Source organism: Coregonus lavaretus (genome assembly GCF_964263955.1).
Source record: "Coregonus lavaretus genome assembly, chromosome: 13".
Lineage (NCBI taxonomy): Eukaryota > Metazoa > Chordata > Actinopteri > Salmoniformes > Salmonidae > Coregonus > Coregonus lavaretus.
Window position 1 is genome coordinate 14,593,393 of NC_140000.1, and position 23,481 is coordinate 14,616,873.

The following is a 23,481-nucleotide window of genomic DNA, read 5'->3' on the forward strand; positions in this document are numbered from 1 at the left end:
AGACATGCAGACACACAGACATGGAGAGAGGCAGCCAAAAAGAGAGACATGCAGACACACAGACATGGAGAGAGGCAGCCAAAAAGAGAGACATGCAGACACACAGACATGGAGAGAGGCAGCCAAAAAGAGAGACATGCAGACACACAGACATGGAGAGAGGCAGCCAAAAAGAGAGACATGCAGACACACAGACATGGAGAGAGGCAGCCAAAAAGAGAGACACTCAGACAAAGACAAGCAAACACAAACACAGAGAGAAATAGAGAGACAGACAGACAGACAGACAGACAGACAGACAAACACCAGGCGTCAGGCTATAAGACAGACAGACGAGAACCCCTAACACAGAGACGATTGAGGCAGACTGACTGACAGTGAGGCCCACGTGTGAGAGCCAGCAAACAGAAAGGGAAAGAGTGGGTGAGAGAAAACAACTGCAGTGAGCAAGGGATGGAAGGAGGAAGTAATGAGCAGAAGGGTGTGGTCGACTAACGGTTCCTCACTGATTCCTGACTGACACACAGAGGAAAGAGGCCGTGGATACTGCTCTGGAACGAGCTCCGGAACTACGTGACATCTCAGTATGGACACCAAGGTGAGCTGAATGACTTTCATTGGGGACTCAAAGAGCGGAGGAGGAAGGGAGGGATTTTGGTACTCATGAGAAAGCGAGAGAGTAAGATATGTGAAGAGAGAGAGAGAGAGAGAGAGAGAGCGAGAGAGAGCGTGTGGCGGATGTTCGATATGGACAGACGGACGGACAAACAGACAGATACACAGAAAGATAAACAGACAATGGGTGAGTGAGTGAGAGAGATAGAGACGGTCAGACAGGGGGTTAGAGGGGTGAGAGAGAGGCTGGTAGGGAGGCTGGGACAGCCCCAGGCGAACAGGCCTTTGCCTTGACATATGCTTCAGAGGCTTCAGAGTGAAATTAGGACTGGCGTGACCCGCTAATTTGAGCTGTCAAGCCTCATGATGCCCACTGACGATCACCTGTCACCGCCTCCCCTGCCCTGAGGACATGCTGCCATCAGAATAGGTCAGGGGTGGCATCTCATCTAGGTCCTGATACAACACCAAAACACTCCTCTGGCTTTCCATCCCTCCCTCCTTCCCTACCTTCATCCACCCCGCTCTCTGCTCTCCATCCCTCTGGAACAAATAATAATTGGGTTCATTGTTGGTTTATTGTTGATGTTATTTTTCTGTATACACTACAGCTTTTTCTCATAACTAAAAGGTCATCAGGGCGATTGCGATTCTCCTCAGAATGAATGTGTTTACTTGTTTGCCTATCTTATTTTATGTGTACAATTCCCATATGGTGCAGATGAAGAGGGACTCGAAAAAGCTATTATGACCCTGTACAATAGTTGTGTGTCTCAGAGAAAGCTGTGGGAGACTGTAGCACTTGACTGCTGTAAGTGTTGTTGTTGTGACAGAGCCTCATTCTGCAACTATGTTTTTAATTTGCCGACATTAAGGAGTTCAGAGATTGGATTTACAGTGTGATGTCTGAGGGAGCGGCGGCAGCAACACAATGTGCTAAGGAGCATGTGGAAGGATTCCCGTTATAGCCATGGACTCCATCTCATCTCAACACATGACCTCAACCTTCCCCCTCAGCTAACTCAGGGCGATGTGCTGTGTGCTAGGTGATGATATGTGTAACTACACAGAGGTCATGGCTTTCAGTTGGAAAAATAGAAACAGGGCTTCAGTATAATTCCATGGATTAGAAAATGCGAGTACACTCATCCAGTTTGTATATCGTACTATACGTTTTGTTTGAGATTGTCAGCCATCTTCATTGCGTGAAAAATGTGCTTGACTGCATTTAGGTGTGGGGGAGGGAAGTGGTAGAACCAACTGCTATGAGTACAATTTCCTGTGTTTCAAAAGACATGTAGCCTCAGTGACTGACATGAAACCAGTAACATGGGTACTTCCTCTTTATACTGATATTAGTTATGGGCCTACATGAACGCATCCCTTGTTCCACACAGTAGCTCGTAGGGACTGTCTCATTGTGTAGAGTACCATTAGAAAACCATTAGAGAACCATTACAAAACCATTACAGCTAAAGATAGGAGCTGGTTCTGAAACCTGTTACTCAGCCCTATAATGGGCAGAGAAAACATTAGTGAGTGTGTGTACGTGCCTGCGTGCGTGTGTGTTCGTGCGGGTGAATGTGTGTGTGTGTGTTTGTGTGTGTTTAGGTGCAGCGGGAGCTCACAAACAAGAAGGGTGGTAATTAAGGTTGATAGATTTGTGGTTGTCATGTGTCTGCTGTAATCTATGGTCGGTATAACAGATGTGCCTGTGTGGCTGCCTATAAGTGATCTGTATTCATTGCAGTGTCACCTGTGCTGTTTAAGGGCCTTTGCTTATCTTGCAGATTTCCAGCTAAAGTAGTTGTCAGCTTAATGCTGTATTAATTACAGACCCTCAGGAGACTGAAAAGATTTGGCATGGGTCCTCAGATCCTCAAAAAATTCTACAGCTGCACCATCGAGAGCATCCTGACTGGTTGCATCACCGCCTGGTATGGCAACTGCTTGGCCTCCGACCGTAAGGCACTACAGAGGGTAGTGCGTACGGCCCAGTACATCACTGGGGCCAAGCTTCCTGCCATCCAGGACCTCTATACCAGGCGGTGTCAGAGGAAGGCCCTCAAAATTGTCAAAGACTCCAGCCACCCTAGTCATAGACTGTTCTCTCTGCTACCACACGGCAAGCGGTACCGGAGTGCCAAGTCTAGGTCCAAAAGACTTCTCAACAGCTTCTACCCCCAAGCCATAAGACTCCTAAACAGCTAATCATGGCTACCCGGGCTATTTGCACTGCCCCCCCCCCCCCCACACACCCCATCATTTTAAGCTGCTGCTACTCTGTTAATTATTTATGCATAGTCACTTTAACTCTACCCACATGTACATATTACTTCAACTACCTCAACTAGCCAGTGCCATCGCACATTGACTCTGCACCGGTACCCCCCTGTATATATAGCCTCCCTACTGTTATTTTATTTTACTTCTGCTCTTTTTTTCTCAACACTTTTTTGTTTTATTCTACTTTTTTTATAAAAAATAAATGCACTGTTGGTTAAGGGCTGTAAGTAAGCATTTCACTGTAATGTCTGCACCTGTTGTATTCGGCGCATGTGGCCAATAAAATTTGATTTGATTTGATTTGATTTGCTGAGAATCTCTCACACACATCTATCTCTCACTTCTTCACGTGCTCTGTCTTTCAGATTCAGCTGAGCTGGATGGCTGTATGTCTGTTTCTCACACTACCAGGTAAGTCATCAAAAATAGTGATTTATTTCTCTCTCACACACATACACATGCGTCACACACTGTTGTCATATAGGAACATACAGTAAACACACTCTCCCTTTCTCATCTCAAACTAAAACATGTCTAAAACAGGGGTCTTCAACCTTTCCTTGCCCAGGGACCCCCGCCCAGGCAAACCCGGAGACCCAGGGACCCCGATTATGTGTTAGAAAAACATTTTATAATCTGGTGAATGATAATCACAAGGACAAGTAATCAACATTTTAGAATGAATAGATTTGGTAGATAGGTTTTCATTATTTTGACCTCCCCACATTATAATTGGAAAAAGTGTAAACGCTAACATAGCCTATTAGCTAGAAAGGTAACTCCAAACTAGGGCTGCGACGGTTATAGCATTTTGGGTAACGATTAAATGTAATGCAAATGGCCACAGTTGTCATAATTGTCAATTTTGTTGAAAAATGTTTTGAGCTTGTATTGCATCATAATGCATCTTTCAAAATTAGCTACGACATACATAATGAATACAACACAGCTTTTGTGACACCCCTGTCTCAAAAACTAATTGTTTTGACTGCTTAGAACTTTTGGAAATTGAGCTTCTCCTCCCAACTGTGCCGTTCTACTCATAAAATGATTACTAACTTTACCCACTTTCTGTATAAATTAAAAACTGCTATTGGGTGAGCTATATCTACTTGAATATAAAGTTCAATCTCTCCCTTCTCCTAAAATGAATGTATTAAGACAATTGTGACAATTATTATACGATAGATGTGCTAGCCCTACTCCACACATATGTTCGTTAATAGCAGCTGTTTAGCTGGTTAATCAAAAGTTAGAAATGTGTTTGGCAAAAATGTATGTCAAAGTCAAGAAAGCGTGCTAGCAGCTAGCGTCATTCGCTGCGACTGGTACTCTCAGAGCTTTTTTAAAGCCTATGTCAGATACTCCAGTGAGTGTAATTAACTCCAATGAGTATAATTTGATCAATATTAGGAGTTGAGAAATAAAGACATAATAAAAAAATATTATTTCTACTGTAGGCATGTATTTCAAAATGTGTTTAGTCTGTTGTTGCTAGCGATATTCATAAAAATATTGAAATAATATTTATTTATTTAACTATGCCCTGGTATAAACAGTCCTGAGTCATTCCAACAAATGTTTCTGTTTTTTCAGTGACATCTCTCCTCCTCTGAACCACACTGTAAATATAAAAAAAATGGATTCAGTTCTAATCATGTTTGCTTGTGGGAACCCAGTGGGCCCATGGGTTGGTTAATTGGAGGGTATTGATGGGGAGTGGAGTATGTACAAAGGCCTGCTTGTCCCGTCTCTCAGGGCCAGGACAATCCACCTCTGTGTTGGCCAGAGCAGCCCCTTCACAACAACGCTGCACTGCCCGCTCACGAGACTATTATTATGACAGAATTTGCATACATTCGCACCACTCTATCTACCCAGCAAACAATTCTAGGGAGAGAGAACGTTTTTGTAATGTTTCCCATAATGTTTGCCTAATGTTTGAGTGTCCAGTTTTCCATTAGTCAGGGGAACATTCTATCTATGTTAGCAAAAACCTTCTGAGAACCTTTTTAGCATGTTTTGGCGCTAGAGTTAGGAGAATATTCCCTTAATGTCAAACAGAACATACCCAGAACGTGGATACCATGTTGTCAGAATATACAATATTAAGATTCTAGACACGTTTCATGGGATGTTGAAAAACATTAATGTGTCCAGTTTTCTGAGGGTTAGGAGAATATTCCATCAATGTCCCACCAAACATACACAGAACATGGTTGCCATGTTCACAGAACATAAGATATTAATGTTCTAGACGCGTTTCATGGAAACGTTGCAAGAACATTTCTGACCTTACTGAAGAGCTCAGTGACTTTCAACGTGGCATTGTCATAGGATGCCACCTTTCCAACAAGTCAGTTCATCATATTTCTGCTCTGCTAGAGCTTCCCCGGTCCACTGTAAGTGCTGTTATTGTGAAGTGGAAATGTCTAGGAGCAACAACGGCTCAGCCACGAAGTGGTAGGCCACACACGCTCAAAGAACAGGACCACCGAGTGCTGAAGCGCGTAACGCGTAAAACACGTCTGTCCTCGGTTGCAACACTCACTACCGAGTTCCAAACTGCCTCCGGAAGCAATGTCAACACAATAACTGTTCATCTACAGCTTCATGAAATGGGTTTCCATGGCCGAGCAGCCGCACACAACCCTAAGATCACCATGCGCAATGCCAAGCGTCGGCTGGAGTGGTGTAAAGCGCGCCGCCATTGGACTCTGGAGCAGTGGAAACTCGTTCTCTGGAGTGATGAATCACGCTTCACCATCTGGCTGATGAATATGGGTTTGGTAGATGCCAGAAGAATGCCACCTGCCCCAATGCATAGTGCCAACTGTAAAGTTTGGTGGAGGAGGAATAATGGTCTGGGGCTGTTTTTCATGAATCGGGCTAGGCCCCTTAGCTCCAGTGAAGTGAAATCTTAACGCTACAGCATACAATGACATTCTGGACGATTCTGTGCTTCCAACTTTGTGGCAACAGTTTGGGGAAGGCTCTTTCCTGTTTCAGCATGACAATGCCTTCGTGCAAAAATCGAGGTCCATACAGAAATGGTTTGTCGAGATCGGTGTGGAAGAACTTGACTGGCCTGCACAGAGTCCTGACCTCAACCCCATCGAACACCTTTGGGATGAATTGGAATGCCGACTGCGAGCCAGGCCTAATCGCCCAACATCAGTGCTCGACCTCACCAATGCTCTGGCTGAATGGAAGCAAGTCCCTGCAGCAATGTTCCAACATCTAGTGGAATTCCTTCCCAGAAGAGTGTAGGCTGGTATAGCAGCAAAGATGGAACCAACTCCATATTAATGATCATGATTTTGGAATGAGATGTTCGGCGAGCATGTGTCCACATACTTTTGGTCATGTAGTGTATTTGAGTGAGAGTGGACTAACAAAATCAATGGGGGCCCCCCGGTCGGTAATTCTACCATAATTACTACAAGTTTAGATAGCTGGACGCTAGACTTACCAATAAAAAAAAAATAATGCTGACATGGGATAATTGAGTGAGTCTTAGTGACTGACATAACAAAATAAAAACTGCTTATGTACAACCAAATTTCGAAATTGCACCTTGTTTATTCTACTATTTTAACTCTCAATAGTAAGTTGAGACCCCAACTGAGTTCCTATTATTTACTTTAACTTCCGCGGGCCTACTCGTTGCCCATCCCTGCTGTAGGGCATGTGCTTATTGGTCCAGTATAGTTAGGCCCTGTCCAGAAGAAACCTTAACCCCTCCTCCTTTGGCACTTATGTAGATGAAACAACTCGCTAGGTGTAAGCAATAGGTTTAGTGCACTTTGAAGTAAATCTCAGCTCTGTTTTATTTATATTTTATTTCACCTTTATTTAACCAGGTAAGCCAGTTGATAACAAGTTCTCATTTACAACTGCGACCTGGCCAAGATAAAGCAAAGCAGTGCGATAAAAACAACAACACAGAGTTACATATAGGGTAAAAAAACATAAAGTCAAAAAATACAACAAAATATATATACAGTGTGTGCAAATGTAGCAAGTTATGGAGGTAAGGCAATAAATAGGCTATAGTGCAAAATAATTACAATTAGTATTAACACTGGAATGATAGATGTGCAAGAGATGATGTGCAAATAGAGATACTGGGGTGCAAAAGAGCAAAATAAATGTACATTTACATTTACGTCATTTAGCAGACGCTCTTATCCAGAGCGACTTACAAATTGGTGCATTCACCTTATTGCCAGTGGGATAACCACTTTACAATGTTTTTTTTTTTTTTGGGGGGGGGGGTAAGGGGGGGGGGTAGAAGGATTACTTTATCCTATCCCAGGTATTCCTTAAAGAGGTGGGGTTTCAAATGTCTCCGGAAGGTGGTGAGTGACTCCGCTGTCCTGGCGTCGTGAGGGAGCTTGTTCCACCATTGGGGTGCCAGAGCAGCGAACAGTTTTGACTGGGCTGAGCGGGAACTGTTCTTCCGCAGAGGTAGGGGAGCCAGCAGGCCAGAGGTGGATGAACGCAATGACCTCGTTTGGGTGTAGGGACTGATCAGAGCCTGAAGGTATGGAGGTGCCGTTCTCCTCACAGCTCTGTAGGCAAGCACCATGGTCTTGTAGCAGATGCGAGCTTCAACTGGAAGCCAGTGGAGTGTGCGGAGGAGCGGGGTGACGTGAGAGAACTTGGGAAGGTTGAACAACAGACGGGCTGCGGCATTCTGGATGAGTTGTAGGGGTTTAATGGCACAGGCAGGGAGCCCAGCCAACAGCGAGTTGCAGTAATCCAGACGGGAGATGACAAGTGCCTGGATTAGGACCTGTGCCGCTTCCTGTGTAAGGCAGGGTCGTACTCTCCGAATGTTGTAGAGCATGAACCTAGAGGATCAGGTCACCGCCTTGATGTTAGCGGAGAACGACAGGGTGTTGTCCAGGGTCACGCCAAGGCTCTTCGCACTCTGGGAGGAGGACACAACGGAGTTGTCAACCTTGATGGCGAGATCATGGAACGGGCAGTCCTTCCCCGGGAGGAAGAGCAGCTCCGTCTTGCCAAGGTTCAGCTTGAGGTGGTGATCCGTCATCCATACTGATATGTCTGCCAGACATGCAGAGATGCGATTCGCCACCTGGTTATCAGAAGGGGTAAAGGAGAAGATTAGTTGTGTGTCGTCTGCGTAGCAATGATAGGAGAGGCCATGTGAGGATATGACAGAGCCAAGTGACTTGGTGTATAGCGAGAATAGGAGAGGGCCTAGAACTGAGCCCTGGGGGACACCAGTGGTGAGAGCACGTGGTGCGGAGACAGCTTCTCGCCATGCCACTTGGTAGGAGCGACCGGTCAGGTAGGACGCAATCCAAGAGTGAGCCGCGCCGGAGATGCCCAGCTTGGAGAGGGTGGAGAGGAGGATCTGATGGTTCACAGTATCAAAGGCAGCAGACAGGTCTAGAAGGACAAGAGCAGAGGAGAGAGAGTTAGCTTTAGCAGTGCGGAGAGCCTCCGTGACACAGAGAAGAGCAGTCTCAGTTGAATGACCAGTCTTGAAACCTGACTGGTTTGGATCAAGAAGGTCATTCTGAGAGAGATAGCAAGAGAGTTGGCTAAAGACGGCACGCTCAATAGTTTTGGAGAGAAAGAAAGAAGGGATACTGGTCTGTAGTTGTTGACATCAGAGGGATCGAGTGTTGGTTTTTTGAGAAGGGGTGCAATTCTCGCTCTCTTGAAGATGGAAGGGACATAGCCAGCGGTCAAGGATGAGTTGATCAGCGAGGAGAGGTAAGGGAGAAGGTCACCGGAGATGGTCTGGAGAAGAGAGGAGGGGATAGGGTCAAGCGGGCAGGGTGTTGGGCGGCCGGCCGTCACAAGTTGCAAGATTTTATCTGGAGAGAGAGGGGTGAAAGAAGTCAAAGCATAGGGTAGGGCAGTGTGAGCAGGACCAGCAGTGTCATTTGACTTAACAAACGAGGATCGGATGTCGTCAACCTTCTTTTCAAAATGGTTGACGAAGTCATCCACAGAGAGGGAGGAGGGGGCGGGAGGGGGAGGAGGATTCAGCAGGGAGGAGAAGGTGGCAAAGAGCTTCCTAGGGTTAGAGGCAGATGCTTGGAATTAGAGTGGTAGAAAGTGGCTTTAGCAGCAGAAACAGATGAAGAAAATGTAGAGAGGAGGGAGTGAAAAGATGCCAGGTCCGCAGGGAGTCTAGTTTTCCTCCATTTCCACTCGGCTGCCCAGAGCCCTGTTCTGTGAGCTCGCAATGAGTCATCAAGCCACGGAGCTGGAGGGGAGGACCGAGCCGGCCGGGAGTATAGGGGACATAGAGAGTCAAAGGATGCAGAAAGGGAGGAGAGGAGGGTTGAGGAGGCAGAATCAGGAGATTGGAGGGAAAAGGTTTGAGCAGAGGGAAGAGATGATAGGATGGAAGAGGAGAGAGTAGCAGGAGAGAGAGAGTGAAGGTTGCGACGGTGCATTACCATCTGAGATGGGGCAGAGTGAGTAGTGTTGGAGGAGAGCGAGACAGAAAAGGATACAAAGTAGTGGTCGGAGACATGGAGGGGAGTTGCAGTGAGATTAGTAGAAGAACAGCATCTAGTAAAGATGAGGTCAAGCGTATTGCCTGCCTTTTGAGTAGTGGGGGACGGTGAGAGGGTGAGGTCAAAAGAGGAGAGGAGTGGAATGAAGGAGGCAGAGAGAAATGAGTCAAAGGTAGACGTAGGGGTTGAAGTCACCCAGAACTGTGAGGGGTGAGCCATCCTCAGGAAAGGAACTTATCAAGGCGTCAAGCTCATTGATGAACTCTCCAAGGGAACCTGGAGGGCGATAAATGACAAGGATGTTAAGCTTAAATGGGCTAGTGACTGTGACAGCATGGTATTCAAATGAGGAGATAGACAGATGGGTCAGGGGAAAAATAGAGAATGTCCGCTTGGGAGAGATGAGGATTCCTGTGCCACCACCCCGCTGACCAGATGCTCTCGGGTTATGCTAGAACACATGGTCAGACGAGGAGAGAGCAGTAGGAGTAGCAGTGTTTTCAGTGGTAATCCATGTTTCCGTCAGCGCCAAGAAGTCGAGGGACTGGAGGGTAGCATAGGCTGAGATGAACTCTGCCTTGTTGGCAGCAGAACGGCAGTTCCAGAGGCTGCCTGAGACCTGGAACTCCACGTGGGTGGTGCGTGCAGGGACCACCAGGTTAGAGAGGCAGCAGCCACGCGGTGTGAGGCGTTTGTATAGCCTGTGCGGAGAGGAGAGAACAGGGATAGACAGAGGCATAGTTGACAGGCTACAGAAAATGGCTACAATAATTCAAAGGAGATCGGAATGAAATGAACTAAACATCTGGGAAAGGAGAGAGCGGGGCCTCCCTCACCACAACACCCAAATATAACTCTCCCAACTTCCACCTCAGAAACTATAATTGTTGTAAACTACAGCGGTTCAATGTTTTCTAGGAATAGACTAACTTAGTTTATTCAGCTAGCTAACTTGGTACAGTATTCTTCCGTGAAAATCGTCCAGGGCACCTAGTCATAAGACGCCACAGCCAGCTAGCATGCCGGACTCCAACAACACAGTTTAGCACCAATACTCGGCCACAACAAACCACCAGTGTGTCAACACGCCAAGCAGATCGTTCGTGTCCGTGACTAACGTTGTGGGTTAGACCCGACAGCTTGAGCGAGTCCGTCGTCAACTTATTCAGCCAGTTAGTTAGCTAGAATAGTTTGCATACTAGCTAGCCATTGCTTTCAGACAAAGAAGAAACCCCTCCTTTCACGGCACGAACACACAGAGAGAGCCAAGCTAACGTTAACTAGTCACCCATGTCCCGAATTCCTTGAACGACTCTGGCTACCAATATGTAAAAAAAAAACACAAATGTAGGTTATAACTTACCCCTAGCAGCTACTGTTAGCTAGCCAAGTGCAAATTTAGCCACTGAATTGACTCAGCCAGTTCGCGTCTGTTCGCTAGGTCGTTCCAGCTATTGTTTACTAGTAGCTATCCAGGTAGCAACAAGCTAGCTAAATTTCAAGCACAGTAGCCACTTACTACCTAACGTTACCGGTTCAGACAATGAGGTTAGAAAACAGCTGAATGGTAGGCATTATTGTATGTAATTATTGTAGGCAGCCAGCTGGCGTAATTACAGGCACTCTCAGGCGTGAAACAACTATACCGTTGCTAATAGTTGCCAGTAGCTACCCGCCAGCTAGTCCAGGTAGTGGGTTAGCTAGCTAGCTTCGTGCTTCACCGGGCTCAGCCGAATACAATACTAACCTACAATAATTACTTACAACAACCCACGATAACTACCTACAATACCTAACTACAATCTGAATACATAGTTTGAGCTTTACTCGACAAAGCCCAAGCCATGTATAAAGCCAAGCTTAAGGAGAGAGCGGGGCCTCCCTCACCACAACACCCAAATATAACTCTCCCAACTTCCACCTCAGAAACTATAATTGTTGTAAACTACAGCGGTTCAATGTTTTCTAGGAATAGACTAACTTAGTTTATTCAGCTAGCTAACTTGGTACAGTATTCTTCCGTGAAAATCGTCCAGGGCACCTAGTCATAAGACGCCACAGCCAGCTAGCATGCCGGACTCCAACAACACAGTTTAGCACCAATACTCGGCCACAACAAACCACCAGTGTGTCAACACGCCAAGCAGATCGTTCGTGTCCGTGACTAACGTTGTGGGTTAGACCCGACAGCTTGAGCGAGTCCGTCGTCAACTTATTCAGCCAGTTAGTTAGCTAGAATAGTTTGCATACTAGCTAGCCATTGCTTTCAGACAAAGAAGAAACCCCTCCTTTCACGGCACGAACACACAGAGAGAGCCAAGCTAACGTTAACTAGTCACCCATGTCCCGAATTCCTTGAACGACTCTGGCTACCAATATGTAAAAAAAAAACACAAATGTAGGTTATAACTTACCCCTAGCAGCTACTGTTAGCTAGCCAAGTGCAAATTTAGCCACTGAATTGACTCAGCCAGTTCGCGTCTGTTCGCTAGGTCGTTCCAGCTATTGTTTACTAGTAGCTATCCAGGTAGCAACAAGCTAGCTAAATTTCAAGCACAGTAGCCACTTACTACCTAACGTTACCGGTTCAGACAATGAGGTTAGAAAACAGCTGAATGGTAGGCATTATTGTATGTAATTATTGTAGGCAGCCAGCTGGCGTAATTACAGGCACTCTCAGGCGTGAAACAACTATACCGTTGCTAATAGTTGCCAGTAGCTACCCGCCAGCTAGTCCAGGTAGTGGGTTAGCTAGCTAGCTTCGTGCTTCACCGGGCTCAGCCGAATACAATACTAACCTACAATAATTACTTACAACAACCCACGATAACTACCTACAATACCTAACTACAATCTGAATACATAGTTTGAGCTTTACTCGACAAAGCCCAAGCCATGTATAAAGCCAAGCTTACCCGACGACCTTACCCGACAACCTCCTCCTCTCCTCTCTCTTTGCACTACCTCATCCCTAACAATATAGGGATGAGGTAGTTGGGTGGGCTAATTTCAGATGGGCTGTGTACAGGTGCAGTGATCGGTAAGGTGCTCTGACAACTGATGCTTAAAGTTAGTGAGGGAGAGAAGAGTCTCCAGCTTCAGAGATTTTTGCAATTCGTTCCAGTCATTGGCAGCAGAGAACTGGAAGGAATGGCGGCCAAAGGAGGTGTTGGCTTTGGGGATGACCAGTGAGATATACCTGCTGGAGCGCAGACTACGGGTGGGTGCTGCTATGGTGACCAATGAGCTAAGATAAGGCGGGGATTTGCCTAGCAGTGATTTATAGATGGCCTGGAGCCAGTGGGTTTGACGATGAACATGTAGTGAGGACCAGCCAACAAGAGCGTACAGGTCACAGTGGTGGGTAGTGTATGGGGCTTTGGAGACAAAACGGATGGCACTGTGATAGACTACATCCAATTTGCTGAGTAGAGTGTTGGAGGCTATTTTGTAAAAGTACACTCAAGAAAAATACTATATAATTTATCATAGTAATTCAGGAGAATCATTAAAACAGCTAACATACCCCACCAACATTAGACAACTATACAGAAAGCTCTTAAATTGCTGATAAAAGTAAACCAAATCATTGAGATCGCAGCACCGTGAACCAACAAATTGTGAATTCAAATCCCAGGTGAAGACATGTTGAATAATTATTGTGTAAATGCACATGCACAATGTAATCATCTATTTTAAAGTGTGTCAAATGTGTAAGTTAAAAACACTCTGGTAAAAGCACTGTGTGTGTGAGTATCCCTAATGTTCACAACAGACAAAGAGCTATCAATGGTTCAGTAACAAGGCGTGATTTGTAATTAAAGTTTTTTGGGGGGAGAACATTTCTTTGGGACCATCAGGCGCCATCCTGACAACTGATACACAGAAATATTCCAGCAACGTTCCCATGAAACGTGTTTAGAACATTAATATATTGTGTATGTTTGGTGGGACGTTGATGGAATATTCTCCTAACCCTCAGAAAAAGGGACACATTAATGTTCTTGCAACGTTCCCATGAAACGTGTCTAGAACAATATCTTATGTTCTGAGAACATGGCAACCATGTTTGGTGGGACGTTGATGGAATATTCTCATAACACAGAAAACTGGACACATGAATGTTCTTGCAATGTTACCATAAAACGTGTCTAGAACATTGATATCTTAAATTCTGAGAACATGGTATCCACATTCTGGGTAAGTTCTATTTGACATTAACGGAATGGTCACTTGGAAACATTCCTTGCACATCACCAGAACATTCCTGTGAAAACATTAGTTAATGGCCTAATGAGACTCTTAAGGGAACGTTTTCTAAAGTTGTGGGAACGTTTGTTGTTAGCTGAGTAACCTCCTCCCTTTGTCCTTCCCTCCCACTTGCTGTGTGTGGACAAATGCTCAACCCTGGCTGCTGCTAGGAATACATTACTCAAGTGTTGTGGAGAATAATTGCAGCAGTAGCTATGTTTTGTGCTTCTGACTGTCTTGTAATGTGTTGTTTAGGATTTACCCAACTGCTTTGTTTGTGTAATGCTTGAAAAGTCATTTGTTTTCTGTCAACAGGGTCCCTTGCTCAGAGCCCTACCACCACACACCCGAATCGACCGGTGAAAGTGACTCTGGTGGCGAACATTACTACTGCCCCCTCTCCAGCCAGAACTGGTACAGTCCTCTTTGTCATTTCTAGATGATGTCACATGGGGCTATTTCATATTTCTCTGTAGCTTTCCACCTGCCACGACTCACCATTAATCTCAATGACTTCACTCTTAATAGGACCTTCTTTTAAATATTTTTCACCATTAGGATGAATGGAAATCAATGTCCGTATACAATGGGAAGCTAGCTCACCAATGTTTGTAATTACTTTGTCTCCATCCTAACTATCTTTGTTTCAGTATCTGTAATCAATTTGATGAATTAGTGCTTTAAATAATGTATAACTTATTTCTAACTATTTTATTAATGGAACTTGCAAAAGAAGAAATCTGACTTATTATTTGGAACGGTACTCCTCTTACCCCGTTTAAGCTAGAAACGCCATTCAACTTTTTTTTTACCAGGTAAGAACAAATTCTTATTCACAATGACGGCCTACACCAGCCAAACCCAGACGACCCTGGGCCAATTGTGCGCTACCCTATGGGACTCCCAATCATGGCCGGTTGTGATACATTTACATTTTAGTCATTTAGCAGACGCTCTTATCCAGGGCGACTTACAGTTAGCGAGTGCATACATTTTCATACTGGCCCCCCGTGGGATTGAACCAGGGGGTCTGTAGTGACACCTCAAGCGCTGAGATGCAGTGCCTTAGACCACTGCGCCACTCGAGATCCCACTTTAAAACTTGCAGGCCAGTCAGGACTAGTGTGCTTGTATTCAACTTTTTGAAACCAATTACACTTTGTAACCTATTAAGCTTCTATTAAACCTCATCCATTTTAATGGGATTTCTTCAACATTCTAAAGCTTTCATTTAACTTGCATTTACCCGTTGTGATGCATGGATGTTCCAAACTCCGTTGTAGACGAGACTGACTTTATGACCAAAATTATCCTATTTACACTTTGTAGTCAATTTGACACTAGAAAATACTGTTTCTGACTCATATCAATACCACATAGGCCATTTTCAAAGGGATTTTTAAAGGCAGTCACTCTTTAAAAACTCCCATTCTGAATCTGTGATTTACAACATTCTATTCACTGTAAACAATGTGACTTTTGACAGCAATCAGCTACTTTGACCACTTTCCCAACAAGCTAGACAAAATTATAGAGCGTATGAAATCTTATTCTACTTCTCTCCTATGTAAATCTGATATCAGAACAGAAATATATTCTACCAATCAAACGATACAGCTGTTTTAGTAATCGAATCAACTACTTTTCCTCTCAACTTTGACAAACAACTGAAATTTTGACCACTTTCCCAGCAATTTAGACAAAAATATAGAGTGTATGAAATCTTATTCTACTTTTCTGCTATTCAAATCTGATATCAGAACAGAAATAACTTCTACCAACCAAGAGGTACAGCTGTTTTAGTAACCGCATAAACAACGTTTTATCTCAACTTTTAAAAACAACTAAAAACTTAGTGTATGAAATATTAGTCTACTTCTCTGCTATTTAAATCTGAAATCAGAACAGAAATATATTCTACCAGTCAAACGATACAGCTGTTTTAGTAACAACATCGACTACTTTTTCCAAAACTGTAAGAACAACTGCATTTTTGCCTACTTTCCCAACAACTTGGACAAAAACGTAGAGCGTATGAAATCTTCTAGTTCTCTGCTTTTCAAATCTGAAATCAGACCATAAATATATTTTACCAATCAAATCACAGCACTGGGGGATCACATAAGACTGATTATGCCACACAGCTCACCCCAACCCACTAAACCCCATGTAGCTCAGTTGGTAGAGCATGGTGCTTGCAATGCCAGGGTTGTGGGTTTGATTCCAGTATAAAAAATAAAAATGTATGCACTCACTAACTGTAAGTTGCTCTGGATAAGAGCGTCTGCTAAATGACTAAAATGTAAATGAGTCCCACGGGGGTCCAGTATAAAAAAAAAATATTAAGTATGCACTTACTAACTTTAAGTCGCTCTGGATAAGAGTGTCTGCTAAATGACTAAAACCCCAATGTCACAAACCAAACTACAATAGCAACCCCACTTACTGTAGCACCTATGTGAACTGAGTCACAAAAACAAATAGCCACAATAGGGGAATTGTCAGTTTGCCTTCAAAATAGAAGTCCAGCATTGAAACTTATTCAAATAGTGGAATCATGCCATATTTTGACTAGATAAGGCAAAAAAAAAAGTTGGAACGTTGTTATATTTTTAACTAAATACAATAATTAATTAATTTGACAAATCACCTCCCCAGTCAGCTTATTGTGCATATTGAACATTCATATTGCACTGTACAGGCTAACCTATGGATTGTGCACCAATGAAATGGGGTATCAGCCTACTCAGTGACACCCACAGAAAGACAATTCTGAACAGTTTACACAAATATTAGCGTATTGGGTTTCCCGTCCTTCTCCTCTGGGTGGCAGGTTAGTTTTGTTATAAACCTTTGTGTGATTGTGTATGCAACATTTCACTGCACTTTGGATGTGTTCCAAAGTATTTAATAAATAAGTAATTCAGTTCATTGTGAAAGAAAACAAGAGTAGGCTATGTTTTCATATTCTAATAGTCGACTATTGTAGCACCCACTTTTTAAAATTGAAAGCAGAACTGGATGGCCAGAGAGATACACTAAGAACCAATACTTTTTGGAATAACCAGAAGAGGGCAATGTATTAGCGAATAAAATCTGTCTTCTCGCAGCGAAGATGATTTGATTCGACATGACACAAAATGACATTCTTAACACAGTAGACTTCTATAGTTTCTTAGTGGTATTGGCTTTTTACAATATGCTACTTTTTTTTAACTTTGTGGTCCTATATTTTAATTCAAGATACACTATGCAGAAATTGCTCCGCCATTTCCTGGTTGCTAAAATTCTAATAGTTCGCCTAATTTCAGTTTATGTGACAAAAAAAGCATGTATAGTGTAGAGAATCATGGTACCATCTAAACCGATGTGAAATGTATTTTCCATAGCCAAAAATCTTGAACTTTTAGCTGTTTGAAGCTGGTGTACAAAACTGAAAGTAAAAGATGCAAAAAACAAACTTAAGAACGGGAACCATAGCAATAGCGCACATAGAACTGATCTACCACTTCTTAGACTTGCTTTCAATGAAGAATGACAGATCTGTAACTCACCTTTCCATGTGAATTTGGTCAGGTCGCCCAAAAAGTTGCTTTTTGCAGCTTTAACGTTACTGATTAGAAACTGCCTTCTGAAATAGGGAATTCATTTAACCTATTGTTAATTTGTTCTGCATTCTAGGCCTATACTTAGGATATTTATTTGGTGTAAAGCTAAGTCTGCTTGAGAAAGTAAATGAGATGATTATGGTCTCTGTCATGTGCTCTGAACTGTAGGTGGGCCTACACATGTCTCCTGTCCTGTTGAGCTCAACCCTCCCAGAGTAGTGGTGAGATATGGAGACTCAGTCTCAGTCAACTGCACATCATTCATAGACTCCGAGGGGATGGGCTGGGAGGCCACATATGGAGGTATAGGTGTGCAGGAAGAGGTCAACTTTGTCACCTGGACTGTGAAAAGCCTCATAGACTGGACAATAGAACCTAAATGCTACATCAAACCACACAATGAATCGCAGTGTACTGAGATTCTCCCTGTCATTCTCTACAGTAAGTTGTTTTTCTTTTTCTTATACTTGTGAGTTTTGTCAGTAAAAGCAATTATATTTCACTATATGTAACTATTTTGTCTCTAGAGACTCCAGACAGCGTGTCTATCCCTCCTCTGAACCACTCTGGTCCAATGGTGGAGGGGAAGGAGTACCAGCTGCAGTGTGACATCCACAACATCGCTCCTCTACAGAACCTGGTTGTGAGGTGGTACAAAGGGAATGAAACTATAGAGATTCAAAGGTTTAATGACTCCACAAAGAAACCAGTGAATATCTCTACCCACCTTACCATCACCGACAGAAGATATGGGGGTGAAGTAGAGTACAGATGTGAGGCAGAGCTGGACCTGGGTCCAGAGGGACCAAAACCTTCTGCCTTGTCATCAAAGCCTCTTCATTTGACTGTTTACTGTAAGTATTTTTGTTTCCTTTTGAGGGTTGGTGGACTAAAGGGACCTTTTAAGGGGCTGAAGGACTATTCCATTCTACATATTATCTTCTACCAATCAGATTATAGCACTGAGGGAGCACATAAGACTGATTATGCCACACAGCTCACCCCAACCCATTAAACTAACCCACTATAACAACCCCCACACTCACTAACCCAACTACAATAGTGACCCCACTTACTATAGCTAACCCATGGCCTACCTACCTAAAACATTCAGAAGTACTACTGCAATGTACTGATACTAGTACTTATGGGCTACTTACTACTACCTAGTCTGCCACTAAAGGCTACTATTGACTATTTATTAAACAGTCACTGCCTCTACCAAACCAGCAACAATTTGTCAACACTAACAAACTTCTAAACTTCTTCCACTAGATGCAAAATAATAGCCTAAAACGTTTCTAATTCCTTATGAGTAAAAGTGTAGTAGTCCGAGTGTAGTTATTTGTGATGAAATATGTACTTTTGACTATATTTCCCTACTTTGCTTAAGTAAAACATTTTGAAACGTATTCCTCTACCATAAAAATACTATTAAAGAGCTAAAGCAAGTCCCACAATTGTTCTTCATGGAGAATTACCATCTAGTTAATGTGGCTTGTAAAAGCAGCCACCTTTTAAATGATGTACCACTTATTTCTGACTTATTATAGTTATTTGGAACGCTACTCCTCTTACACCATTCCATTCCATCTGGATTAAGTTCTTTCACGCAACGTTTTGATAATATTTATACTTTGTAAACTATTATATATTTTTTCCTCCTAAAAAAACTTTATCCACTGTAATGGGATTTCTTCAACATTCTAAAGCTCCCATTGTTGAAAACTCCCATGACTTCAACCAATTTATTCACCGTTATCAATGTAGCCTTTGATACAAATCAGCTACTTTCCCAACTTAGAGGCTATGAAATCTTAGTCTATTTCTCTGCTGTATAAATCTGAAATCAGAACATATGTAACTTCTACCAATCAAAATTGCTCCAGCAGAGAGGCTATTCAGCACTCGCTATGCTAACGTATAAACAGCTAACTCTCGACATTCCACCCAAACAATAATATATTTTAAAAGTGGTAATTACTTTAGTGTCAATTTCAATCAAGCACTGACGTTATCTACCTGAGAAACACAGATAACCCGGAAGCAGAAGGGCAAGCACTGACGTTATCTACCTGAGAAACACAGATAACCCGGAAGCAGAAGGGCAAGCAACTGACCAGTGAGAATTCACAAGCTGTGAGCTTTTTCACACTGTGATGTCACAATCACAGCCAATCACAAGTGTAACAATGCTCACAATAATCATCAAATGTGATTTATTTCACGCTGTGGGTATTTTTACATGACACCCCACACTCGAAAGTAATAAGGTTGATATAGTCGTCTATCAAAGTAATCAGACCAGATATTGTAATATATTTAACTTTTACTATATTTCACGGCTTCACTTAATTAAAACATTTTAAACTTCTTCAACTACCACACAACTCATCTTAAAGAGCTGAAGCAAGTCACACAATTTTATTTCATATAAAATTACGTTTCTAGTTCAAATTGTGTGTTTACAACGTTTCTGCCACAGACCAAGGCCACACTTCTAACTCAGTCATCCTCTCTGCTTTTCTCTCCAGCTCCCACAAACAAGTCAACAACACCCACAGCTAAGTCCTTAACCACCACAGGTAAATAACAAACCTCTTATTCCCTCCTTGACATGTAGATATTACCTGTTCCCTGAAAAATGAACACTCCTATTGGTAGTCCCTGAAACACACTGCGACAGAGTGAATGGATGCTTTGCTATCAAGAATCTCCCATAACCAGTTCTGTCTTTCACTTCAAGGGTGCACGCAACTTAAAATCTAATTAGCTCTGTAATTAGCAAGCGTTAAATTCCCCTTTCTCATTGAGATAGACAGACAGTGGATTATACAGCACCAGACAGGGACACCACTGATACGGTTTAGAAAGTGTAATTAGACCGACCCGATTTCCTATGAGAATCGTGCCATTGAAATATGCTGAAATTCAATTAAAAAAGGGAGTGTAATTATGTGTGGGTCCATATGACAGAGATATGGACTCAATACGCTGGCATAATTATTTTTTTATTTTTTATTTTTTTGTATCTCTCGCTCTCTCTCTGTCCATAGTGACATCATCTCCAACCACCTCTGGAAATACCAAGAGAACCTTCGCTCCTGTTGCCTGGGGTAACAAAGGCCTTTCCTAGCCTAACTTTGCCTTAAATCTGGAGGGGTTTTCTGAGTTTTGTTATTGTTATCTCACAGCAGTTTTGACAGTATCACAATTCCCTGTCTCCCAAACAAAACCCTTGGAGGAGTTGTGAAACAGAAACAGAACACCTCAGCTCGCTGTCTCTGTCTTGTCCTCAGATTAATGCTTGATTGTGGCTGATGTAAGAGATAAGAAGTCTCTGAGTGTGTCCCTCTGCGCTGTGCAGGCTTATGTAAGGGTTGAGATGTGGCTTCAACAACACATCATCTGGACCAGACAGCTCTGTCGTCATCTCATTGTGTTGTTGTTCCTATGTGACCCACCTCTCTCTCTCCCTCTGTATTAACGATCATCATGTCATTGTTGTAGGAATATAGGCTACACCTATTATACTGTAAAAACACACAATGCAAGTAGTTTCTTTTATCAACTAAGTGATATTGTATTTTTCTTTGATCACAGATGCAAAGTGGGATGAACCATTCAATTATGGTAAGAGGCTCTGATTTTTTCCAAAGTGCCCAAATACAATGATCAACCAAGCAGATAAAATCCACTTATCAATACCACAATGCCTCCAAACATGGGTTATAATCACATGGTAATAGACTCATCCATGTGTCGCTGTGTCTGTGCTCAGACTACAGCTTCCTCCGCGTTGTTGGTCTGTCTATCGCTGCAGTGCTCTTCATCCTGGGTATTATGGTCATTAGCTGTGAGTAGAAAACATTTACCCTCTGTGTCTCTTAGCTTTCTTTTATTCACACATTACTCCTTACTGTTAATACTGTACTGTTATCATAAAAACATATATTTCTATCCCTCTTACTGTCCTCCTCACTCTCACTCTCTCTTTCGCTCTTTCTCTCTCACTCGTTCTCTATCACACAGGTGGTAAAGTATGCCGGATGCCTAGGTGTCATGTGGGCACAGGGAAGTGAGTAGTCCTCTATAGCCACTTATATCAATGTGACACGCACTCACGCACACATATACACCCACCCACCCACACACACACGCACGTCACCTTCAGCTTCATATACTACAACTGACACAACTGTGGCTACGCTTGTGTGGCTGTGACCTCATTATGGAACACAGGCCAAATCATGCAACAGTATTTGTACTGGAAGTGTTCCAGTGAAGTGACTGACTATAAAGGGACAACGTAAATAGCCAAGTGGGCCAGCAGGGTTGCAATGGTTAGGGATATCATTCTGTGTTGGTATTGAATGCTATTGTATTCTATCTATACCATGAGTGAGTATCTGTGTGCCTAAATGAGTTTATGTAGATACAGTACTGTAAACATGGATAAATCACAGTATAGAGTAAGTGTTTAAAGTCAGTCTTGACGTCAGTCATAATCACTGAATGGAATGCTGACTTAGATCCTATTGTTGACAAATGGGCCAGATACAAGCGAGGCTTAAAGCGCTGTTTGGCTGTAATGGATTGGTTTGTCAGCCATGTACAGTACAGTTCTATAAATATTTATTCGCATTGTTTGATGAATTGATGTTAGAACAATCAATGTTAGATGAATTTAAATGTGATTATCTGACCATAGATTAATTGACCCTGGATAAATGGACATTTCATTAATTGATGTCATGTGTGTTTTTTCCCAGGTCGTACCAAGTGGCCAGAGAGTAGTGAGGGGACAGACGTGTTACTGAGTGGCCTCAAGACACCAGAAGAGTTCATCAGAGGGACACGGAGAAACAACACTGATTCAACAGACCTTATTGACCATGTGCGTGTGTATGTGTGTGTGAAAACGTTGTTGGACGAAACTCTGCGTCTCTCATCTCAGCGATGAGAACATGTGTTTCATGTGCCTTTCCCACAGACTGCAAGTGAGACTCACTCAGCATTATGAAATTACCTCTCCCTCACTCTTCTAAAGACTGACCTGTAGTTTTGAACGCAAGTTTGATTATACTTTGGCACTCATGTTTCTATGTATATTTCCTCTGTAGCTCAGCTGGTAGAGCACGGCGCTTGTAATGCCAAGGTAGTGGGTTCGATCCCCGGGACCACCCATACACAAAAATTTATGCACGCATGACTGTAAGTCGCTTTGGATAAAAGCGTCTGCTAAATGGCATATTATTATATTATTATTCTAATGCTCACAAAATGTTACAGAATACATACCGTAGATGTTGCATGGCTCAGAGGCGCCCCCAAGAGCACTGGAAGCGGTACTGATCCTTTTTTGTCTCAGATATTCCAGAGACGGCAATTTCATGCCCAGCTTTTCACATATCATCGTGTAGATTTTATCTGTAGATTTGTCACCAACGTGGATGACATTTTCTCTAATAAATCACATACATGTCCTGTTCATGGTCTCATTTCCACATATATTATGAAGATCCATTATGCCTCTGACAGCCTCATCTAAACGAACAGTCCCTCTGTTTCCGGGTAGGGAATTGCCAATACTACATGCCACAGGGATAATACAGTCATAGGTGTCTGAGAAGCTTCCCTGTTCTACCTTCAAAAGGAAAATCCACTCAAAAACTGTATTTGGTTATTTTTTTCTTTAGTGCATACAGTCCCAAAATGTTTTGCACGTCAGCAGTCAAGTTTTCAAGATATTAGACTTTCAAGAAGCAAAGTGTCACGGCCACATCATGTTTGTCCCTTTAACAGAACAGAGAGGTGGAGAAAAAAATAGGGGCATTATTTTCCTGTTAGTCTTTACCATTACCTTCCGTTACCAAATCCAAATTTGAAATTAAAATGAATTGCAAGTGTGGCTGGATAATGACGAGATGAATCATGTTTGAAATCAGACTTCCACCTCTATCAAACAACCTGCTCAACTCTATCCAAGCTGTTTCTATGAAAACGATGAAAATCACTACCTCAGATACGGCCGAGCATCATACAAGCCAGTGAATAAAATGGCCCTAAACAACATTCCACTATCTGTTAATCTTCAAATACTCCTAAAGTTATCAGGATGTAAAGATAAAACATGTTTACTTCCCTTTCCTGTATTTTACAACTCACAAAGAAAACAGATGGTCAGTAGTTCCAGCATGTTCTTTACTCAGAAA

General features: G+C 42.9%; 1 protein-coding gene across 1 annotated transcript; it reads left to right on the forward strand.

Annotated features, from left to right (window-relative positions):
* The first annotated feature begins 349 nt into the window (after positions 1-349).
* Positions 350-22,757, forward strand: LOC311140337 (intercellular adhesion molecule 2-like). The gene is made up of 11 exons (XM_084175357.1): positions 350-598; positions 3,267-3,312; positions 13,974-14,072; positions 17,435-17,707; positions 17,794-18,120; positions 19,801-19,851; positions 20,323-20,382; positions 20,870-20,899; positions 21,048-21,122; positions 21,299-21,344; positions 22,039-22,757. Exons 1-11 carry the CDS (start codon positions 587-589, stop codon positions 22,061-22,063), a joined length of 1,044 nt encoding a protein of 347 aa, XP_084031483.1. The 5' UTR covers positions 350-586; the 3' UTR covers positions 22,064-22,757.
* The last annotated feature ends 724 nt before the right edge of the window (positions 22,758-23,481 follow it).

Excerpts from the sequence above, each read along its gene's own strand:
- LOC311140337 (XM_084175357.1), top strand. Across the intron at positions 17,708-17,793 it reads TCTCCCTGTCATTCTCTACA|AGACTCCAGACAGCGTGTCT; the intron begins GTAAGTTGTTTT and ends TTTTGTCTCTAG. Across the intron at positions 20,383-20,869 it reads CTTCGCTCCTGTTGCCTGGG|ATGCAAAGTGGGATGAACCA; the intron begins GTAACAAAGGCC and ends CTTTGATCACAG.